The sequence below is a fragment of the Vigna unguiculata genome, chromosome 4 (genome assembly GCF_037176805.1).
Source record: "Vigna unguiculata cultivar grain cowpea cultivar isolate G323 ecotype 2 chromosome 4, ASM3717680v1, whole genome shotgun sequence".
Lineage (NCBI taxonomy): Eukaryota > Viridiplantae > Streptophyta > Magnoliopsida > Fabales > Fabaceae > Vigna > Vigna unguiculata.
The window spans coordinates 6,721,198-6,730,741 of NC_140795.1; the positions used below are offsets into that span (position 1 = coordinate 6,721,198).

The following is a 9,544-nucleotide window of genomic DNA, read 5'->3' on the forward strand; positions in this document are numbered from 1 at the left end:
GTTACTATATACTCTATAGAGTAGAGTTTTCTTTAAACTATTTTCCACCTTGCTAATTTTTTTATATTATTTTTCATATAACCAAGAGATATATATTTTGTTTTTATTGCCCAGATTTTTTTAAATCCACTGGTGGCTCACACGCTAACACAAGTCTATTCGAAAAAGCTTTCCACTCAAATTTGTTTGCTCTTCTTAAACAATTTTGAAAGGAATAATCACTGACAAGGAAATAACTATAGCAGTTTTCCTTATCGTGTGTATGGTTTGGAAAAACCTAAATAACCTTAAAAAGTATCTTATTCATTTTAAATACTTAGAAAAAGATGAAATTATTTTAAAAATTACATTCAAAATAGTTTTCATCTTCTTCCACTCTAGCAACTAAATGTGAATTGTTAAACAGACTTTTCATATATAACTCCTACTTATAAAAAGGTTTTAGTATAAATTATTTCTTTGACCCATTAGTTAGATAAAAAAAAATCTTTTAAAATTATTCTTAGAATAATTTGGTTGGTGAGATATTAGGATGTTTCTTTATTGTTTTTGCTCATAAAAAAAAATGAAGAGATTAAGGAGTTTCTGTGTTTTTTTTATCCATATGTCTGATTTAATTTGATAAAAACTAATCAATAGGAGTGAAACATGTAGGGACTTGATTGTGAGTTCCTTCCGAAAAGATGATAAGGTTTCCAGCTGTTTTTTTTTTTTTTTTATAATTTTTTCTGATTTCTTTTTCCTTTTTCGTACAATTTTCACAAACCTTTTATTCTATCATGGTGGTATTAGGAGGAATTTAAACCTGAAATCACTTAGTTAAAGACATAAATCCTCATCACTTAGATTAACTAATGTCTTTTTAATACAAAATATGAATTAAATTATTTGATTATGTTATTATGTTGTTATTATTGTATTTTATTTTATATCGTTAATGGTATGAAAGTACTTAAAAGTATATTTATTAATCCGCATGCATCAATGTTGTTAAAATACTTCTAAAATTAATTTTGTACTATATAAATTAAAACACATTTAAAATCAAATTCTTATTACGGTCAAAAATACAACTTTTGATAGAGTTCCAATTTTGATTTTTAATAAAGGGTTATTTGTGTATTTATTTCCTAAATTTTGGTTTTGTTCAGATTTCAAACTTTGATCACCCTACTGATAATTCACTATGAGAAAATCTTTAAATAATAATTAATTTTAGTGACAAAAGTAATTAGTTGTTACAATAACTAATTTAAATATTAATATTTATAAACTAAAAATTATTGTCAATTAAAATATTTTTAAAAAATTATAATTGGTCTCTAATTTTTTTTAACTAAAATCATTTCTATTATGTATTGGTTTCTAAATTGGTAACTAATATTAGTTAGAAGATCTTGTTTACTAAAGGAATTGATACCTAAATTAGAAAAATGGTATCTAAATTATCCTTTAAACATATTTTTTGTCATTAAAATTGGTCATTATTTAAGACTTTTCTTGTACTGATTATTTTTTGACTTGACAAACAACAAATCATGTTGGATGCAATCCACAAGTTTCTCTCATGTCAACATCTTAAAAGGTCAACATGATTCGTCGTTCTTCCTACCTATACAAGGTTCTCCAGAACAAGAACAAACACAGTGCATCAGTTGTGCACTTAGTGGCAGTTTCAAGGTATAACCTTAACCATAAACACTTCCTCTTCTATTATCTTTCTAGTATGTTAAATGCACCGAGACTACTTATCTTTTTATATTACAAGGGTAGCTCAAGGTTTGGGAGACATAAAATAAACTTAAGAATGAGACCTTTCTATTTACTAATAAACTAATTTATATTATGTACCGATACAGCTGGTAACATCTCGCCCATTTGTATCCCTCTCTCCTCAATCAGTACGACTTTGCTATTTTAGTGGTTGGTTCCTCTCGAGTTTCTACAATAACATGTCAAGTTCTAAAAGATCACACACTAGAAGAAGACTTATATCTATGCTAACCCTTCACCCTCAATAGAATAAGACATGATAGATCTACTAGAGGACATACTTAGTACTACTTGGCACTAGAACACTGGGAATTCTTGCGGAGATATCGACAATAGAAGGAAGAATGAAAGAGTATGGTCTAGAAATGAGACAAATGTATCTTTGTTATGAAATTTATGGATGTCCATTGAGTTCCTAGTAGTTACCTATGATTGATTATAATTGATGTTATCATTAGTATTGTAACCATTGAGTTGTATCCCTTAGGTTGCCTTTTTGTATCTATAAACAGGGACTTCTCCTATTGATAATGACACACAGAAAATTAGTTTGTACTCTCTATTCTCTTTTTCTCCTTTATTTTTTAACAATCTTCTATTTATAGTAAATTCATGGTGCCTCTTCACCTCCACCTTTTTAATCTCAACTGTTAAATCTCTTCAAATCCAATGATTAGGGATCACAACAATTGGACTTTCCAACGTCACATCGATCTTTGCATACCTCACATCTATCATTCAAACCTCTTCGTCTACATGCATCTCGAGGTTGGGGATACTATACCTATAAGGTAAAATAACCAAAGAAATATAAATTTTCTTTACATATATAAGCCAAAACGATACTAACATTTTGGCAAAAATTTGAAAACTTAAACACTCATATATTAGCCAAACCGATACTCAACTGTATTTTTTAATTCATTTTTCTTATTCATTTTTATAAATTTATCCATAACTCCTTTCTATGATGCAATTCAAGCATAAACTCTTCTCTTTTTCTAAAGTTTTGAATAGCTAGATTCATATTTTCTTTTTGACATATCTATATATTTTTATATGAAATAAAAAAATTAGAATATATAAAACACTACTAAAGATAAGTATAAAAAAAAGAATGAGTTAAAAAAAATAAAATCTAGTTCTAGTTATCAAAGAAATAAACTCGATCATAGACTGATAGTATCTTGAAGCCTCTTTCTCTTCTTTAGTAAGTACTCAAATTTAATTTTCAAATTTCAACTTTTTCATTAACTGCACTATTTATTATGAGATTAATCATTAATAATGATATATATAAAATTTATTTGTACGATGAAAAACTATCATTGTTTAGATTTAAGATTACTAAATTAAGACTCTTTTAATAGAAAATACAATTATAATTTGATAAAGAAGATATGATACGTATTTACAAAAGACAAATAAAGTGAATAACACTACAACAAGTGCAAGTGTTAATTTTTGGCTTTTAGTCTTTTACGTGATACGATGCACTATCACACAGAAAAGGAAGATATGTGAATTAGTTCTCTCTATCACTTGAAATATAAAGAGTGAGACTCATTCACATAACATGAGAGATGAGAATAAGCTAATGGATATTGAATAATGTATCAAATTGAACTATTGAACAAGTGTCATAAAGAGAGAAATGAAAAATATTGGAATCAAAATTAATTAGTAAGTTAATAGAAATAATTATTATTTTTTCCTAAACAAAAGTAATAATTTGTTGAAAAAAAATGTTTGCTCATTAAAAATCATTTTTAGTACCAATACAAATTAATAGTCACTCGTAATATTTTAATTAAATTTTATTCCTAAACATAATTTTACAATTAAAGATATATTAGTATTAAAAAACTATTTTTGGGAACCTTTTTCTTAAAGGGCCTAAATGATTATTTGTTTGGACTTTAAGTCGATCCCGAAGTTAATGTCCCAATTAAATTGTGCAAAATCTTGATATAAAAGGATTAAATTTTGTTCACCTTTTGATGTTGTTGTTTATTCATACAATTCACAATATAATAACTTATAGACTCAATTTTTAGTCTGTTGTATTCATAACAGTTATAAACCGTTAACTCATTAACTTTTTCGACTCTAAGAGCTAGTGCATTAATTACTCACAACGGTTAATTATCCACAACGGCTAATACATTTAAGTTTATTAAAAACCCAATATTAAAAGTATCTAGTGATATGTTTAAGAAATTTTTTTCTTGGTTTTATTTTCTCTGGGTTTTATATAGATCGCAAGGAGAATTTCTTCCTTCACCCCCAATATTTTCTAAAATTCTAATTAGACCCTACTAAAATTAATAAGAGTGTAAGATAAGCTTTTCTTTTTCGTTTTTCAATTATAGTTTAGAATTGTGAAATCTGTAAATATTTCAGATTACAGATTCTGAAATTCAAAAATATTAATTTCACACATTCTATAGTCCAATATCCGTGTAGCCAACCTTAATAAAACAAGTTTGGTTAACTTTTTATCATCAGTACTTATATGGGTGACCGATCAAGATGACTTTTAGATTTATTTAGCATTGATGATAATGAGTCCTGCAAAGTTACCAATGAAAACGTCGAACCCCAATGTGAATGATCCTTCAAAAAATGATAATGTGAATTATCCCCATTGATGGAGGAAATGAGCTGCAAGGATGAAGTGGGTGCAATTGGCACTCTGCAGAGGAACGTGGGAGATGAATTCATTTTACATTTCTCTATTAAATTTTTAATTGAGGTAATGAGATCATTTCATAAGGGCTATGGTGTACAGGAAGAAAACATGGATGTGCAAGAAGAAATGCCTGCAATTTTCCAATTATTATGGGCTTTTTTTTTTCGTTTTAACACACGTACACACACAAGATGTTTCTTCCTTTCATTAGATGTAGGGTTTAATTACTCGATTGTTATCCACTTTAGTACAAATATATCAATTTGGTACATATTTATAAAAAGTGTCAACTGCATCTAATTTTTGAAAAAGTGTTTCAATTAGGTTCCTACAGATGGAGTTGACTAACGGTGTTCACGATATGCCACATGACATTCTTATTTTATTTTTTTCAAAAAAATTAAAAAAATTAAAAAAATCACATGCTGACACGTGACACGTCGTTAATGCCATTAGTCAACTAATTAAAACATTTTTACAAAAGTTGGAATACAATTGACACCTTTTAAAAAACGGGTACCAGATTGACACACTTGTACTAAAGTGGGTACCATGTGAGTAATTAAACCTAAATGTAGAATTCCCAAACTTCATTCATTGAAATTATAATAAAAATTTCTCCTTCCTTTGTTTTATATTTTCCGGATTAAATATTTCAGAAATACATTTCGTAATACTCGATCAGAAAAATATAAAAAATACATTTTGAAACGAGTGTTTCAAAAAAAAAAATTAAAATTCGATAATATCTCCTAAAATACTCATTCCAATTTTTTTTTATATTCTAAATTCTTTATTTCAAAGATATTTCTAAATCGAGAATAATGTAAAAAACAAAAACTCCGAACAAGTATTCCAACAAGTATTTTTAGATTCACAAAATGTCTTCCAGAGCATATGTTTCAATTTTTTCTTTTAAATATTTTAGAATGAACCGTTTGGAAAATATTTTTAGATCTAAAATATCTTTCATAACAGTCATCCATATATATATATATATAAGGCTTTTAAGTTATTTAATAAATTATAAATTATTTTTTATATAGAATTTCTTTAAAATAAAATTTTTAGTAATACTTTCTTTTAAACAAACCTATCCAATAAAATTCTTAATTAAGCTATATTCCCTCCTTCGAATACAATAATCTATAAATCAACATATAAATACAATACCTCATAAATATTACTTGGACAAAAATTAGTTTTTCCTGTATGTACTTTTTTCCGTGCTTCAATCATAAATAACCTTGTATTTGCAGTTATTATTTAAATTTATTGTGATATTAATAGAAAACATCTAGATTTATTATTAAAATAAGATAAAAAATAAAAATTAAAGCAAATAAAATATCATATAAATAATCATTTATTATAAATAAACACATTTTCCCTTTTAGATCTCACATAGCAACAAAGAAATTATAATTACATAGACTTTAATACCTTAATAATGTAATAGTAATTTAAAATAAAAGTAAATATAAGTAAAACGAGCCAAAAGAGAAATGATTATACTAGACGGTTTACTATCGAATAGACTTTTGGTGAAAATGTAACTTTTAGTTTTAGTTTTAGTTTTGTTGTTGTTATTCTAAGATCTGACAAAGTCAATGGATATTTTAGACAGAAGAAATATGTGTTGTTAAGATGTGTTGTTAAGATGTGAAATGGGTACAAACTTAATTTTAACCAAAAGTAATTGAAACAAAAAAATGTGATTATTCTTTTAAGTTTTAAGATAAACCGGTTGGACATAGAGAAATGTGACAATCAAAAGTAATATAATCAAAAGTAATATATTATAAGTATAATTTCTCCGCAACTTTAGTTGATCGTCTTTATGCTAACAAATTAAAGACACGTGACTATTATATACTTGTTGACATGACTAAAAGTCTGGTAAAATTGACAAACATATTGCTTACATTCAAGGAAAAAAAATGAATACAATGTCACAACAATAAAATGTTACAACAATAAAGGAGTTGTGTATTTGAGAGGGTGCATAAAGAAAATAAATGGGGGTGCAGGAAGTAGCAACCCTAAACGACTAAAACCCAATGACCTAACCAATCATCGAGACATTAAAGTCAAATTCACATTATCTCGTTCACCAACCCGTGATTTTAATATTTTCAAGCAACAAAACCCTATTTTATGCTTTCTGTCAAACTCTACAATTTCAATACATCTTTAATCAAAAGTGAAAAACAAACTCCAGAATTTACCTTCAGCTAACGACGGAGATGTCACCTATAAGAGGTAAGACTAAATTATAATATATAATATTAAAGATTTTATATATCAATTATAAATAAATAAATGAAACAAACTTCAATTTATTGAATCGTTTCTGAACATTATTTGAATTAAGCTTATTCTTGTCAACATCCAATAACAGTGCTTCACAGATGATACAGAAGAATACAACAGCAACATAGGTAACAACAGAAAGCATTAACTATCTTACAACATGGAAAAACATATGGAGATCAAAGACGAAGTTGATATTCCACACGACAACCTCGAAATACCAGAGATGAAGTTGTAAAGATCGAAACATGTTCTCAGCAATTCCTGGTGTAATCAGCACAGCGTTTGTTAGCGCCGCCACCGTTTTGGGAGGGCACGCAGGTACGATAACCATTGCTCTGTGGACAATCGACAGCTTGGTTGTTGCTGTTGCCTGTTTGGCCAGACACAGATTGGCTTACATCGTACAGCATTCTTGCCACGTGTGAACCGAATAAGAACTCTGATTCCACGTGGCTGCTGATGGAGTCGATCTCTTTCCACGGTGTTGCCATGCTCAGATGAAAGTGGATCACCGTGATCACCAGCACAAGGTACAAACCCTTGTTCTTCATTTTCTTCTTCTCTCTTCTTTGAAATTGTTTTCGCGCAGACTAAAGGATTTGGTTCATCTTTGTGAAGGTCCTTGGCGTTTTGTACCAGTTGTGTTGCACTAAAATAATGGAGGAATCTTCAACAACTGCTTCTCTCAGGTATAATTTATTCTCCCAAGTACTTAACTAGTAGCATTTTTCAAATATGAGTTTATTTATTTTCATTTTAGTATATTGAAATTATTGGATTTAACTTCACATGGAAAAAAACATGACGTAAGAGATAAAGGTACAATAAATATATATATATATATATATATATATATATATATATATATATATATATATATATATGTATATGTATATGTGTGTGAAAGGATCAAATGATGATTGCTATGTAACTTGAACCATTAATAATTTTATTCAATCCAATAATTCAATTTTGACTGTATGTTACCTTTATTAATTTTATTAGATTTTAAAAAAATAGCAACAATAAAGTAATAATCACATATTGTTCATATTCTTATATATTTTAAGAAGTGTATATTATCAATTTTGATGTGAATAGATAACATATATCAACTTTAGTATATTGACTAAGATAATTATTATTAGTATGACTTTGGGGATTTTAACTTTGAAATAACAGAAATCGTAAATACTATTATCCAAGTTTAACATTCAAATTAAAAAATCGTATCCACTATAAAATAATAGCTTTTTTTTTTCTTTAACTTCAAACTATTTATTAAGGAACGTCGGGAGTGTAATTGTAGAGTATTTAAAAAAATGTAGAAGCCAAAAGAAAATCTATTAATTTTAGAAGTTAAAAATCATAAACCAAAATCTAGAGTTTTTTGGAACTGAAAACAACATTAATCCTTTATTTTAATAATAAAAATACATAAATAATAAAAAAAATTGCTACAGTATCCTTGTAACATTTGGTCAGAATAGACTCTCCCATCATTGTAGCATAATTCACTTCAACTTGTACTAGTTTATAATAGATGTGAGAATTAATGTCCTTGTTATTAGTCAGCATATCCAAACAAAACTTGTTGATTTAATTAATTAAGTATACTTGAACAATTAATTATACTTAATTAAGTTGGTCACGGGTCTCTAGCATTAAATTGGAAGTTGTGTTATAATAGCCAACAATGCAGACCCAAAAGGTTTTACGTTCATGGAATATTAATAGTTTTTTTATAAATAGTTTCTTGAATAAATTAATTTAGAAGAATTAAGTTAAGATAATATCTATAAGACAATAAAGAGATATGAAAGACGAAGATGATATAAAAGTTTTTAAAACTAATTTAAATATTTCTGATTCTACATGAAATTACCATCACTTATGGGAGATTGGTTCCACTATTTTGATAATATAATTTTGTAATCTTACTTGTGAACTGTGCAATTCCCAAAAATGAACTAAAACTGTTGAAAACATATAAAGAGATACAGACTAATAGAAATCTAGTGCAAAAGAACATTTACTAGGTAAGTATAGAAAGAATAATAGAAGAGTTTGACTCCTAATATTCCAAATGATTAAGAGAAATTAAATTATGTATCAAAGTTAACACAACCTTTAAAGAAAATGTGACAGAAGAGAATGAGCTCAATGAGAATGAGTATAGGAGCCCATTAATTCAGCAGACAAGAACTAAGAGAATTAGATAAAGCTCAAGTGGATGAAAGATTTTGTGATGTAATAATTGAGAATAGAATAGGATTTTACATGTTGATTCCTTAAGAATGACAGCTAATTGATGATTGATTACATAACCGTAAGAATAGGAAATTTGTTAGAAGGATCCTTTATGTATTGTTGACATGATTCTTTTTTGGGGCATTGAGAATTAATGAACCTTCTATTCCTTTCTATTTTCTGTTTTTCTCTCTTTAATGTTCTGAAGGTACTCGCCTCAAAGTGAGTTTATTACAGCTGGTGCTTTCATTGAGAGTGTGTTATTCTTTAACCTAACCATGTCTTCTTCACAAAATTCTTACGACTCCCTTGCTTCTGCCATCCGAAACCTCATAGCCTCCCAAACCGCCTTCCAACGTGACATTACAACAAAAATAGCAGCCCTGGAAACCAGATCCATACTATATCCCCCTCCACCACCCAAAACTCCACTTCACCCAACCCATCATTGAAGGTCCTTCCCACATCCCTCAAGCCCGATTTACCCTGGTTCAATGGAGATATCCTGTTGGT

The 9,544-nt window shown here is 28.0% G+C and overlaps 1 protein-coding gene across 1 annotated transcript; it reads right to left on the reverse strand.

Annotated features, from left to right (window-relative positions):
• Positions 1-6,784: 6,784 nt before the first annotated feature.
• LOC146886699 (uncharacterized) lies at positions 6,785-7,431 on the reverse strand. Its single transcript, XM_085672380.1, has one exon. It carries the CDS (start codon positions 7,330-7,332, stop codon positions 7,033-7,035), a length of 300 nt encoding a protein of 99 aa, XP_085528506.1. The 5' UTR covers positions 7,333-7,431; the 3' UTR covers positions 6,785-7,032.
• Between the last annotated feature and the right edge of the window lie 2,113 nt (positions 7,432-9,544).

What these genes read in the sequence shown, in the direction of transcription:
- LOC146886699 (XM_085672380.1), bottom strand. Translation starts at nt 7,332, where the DNA reads ATGAAGAACAAGGGTTTGTACCTTGTGCTGGTGATCACGGTGATCCAC.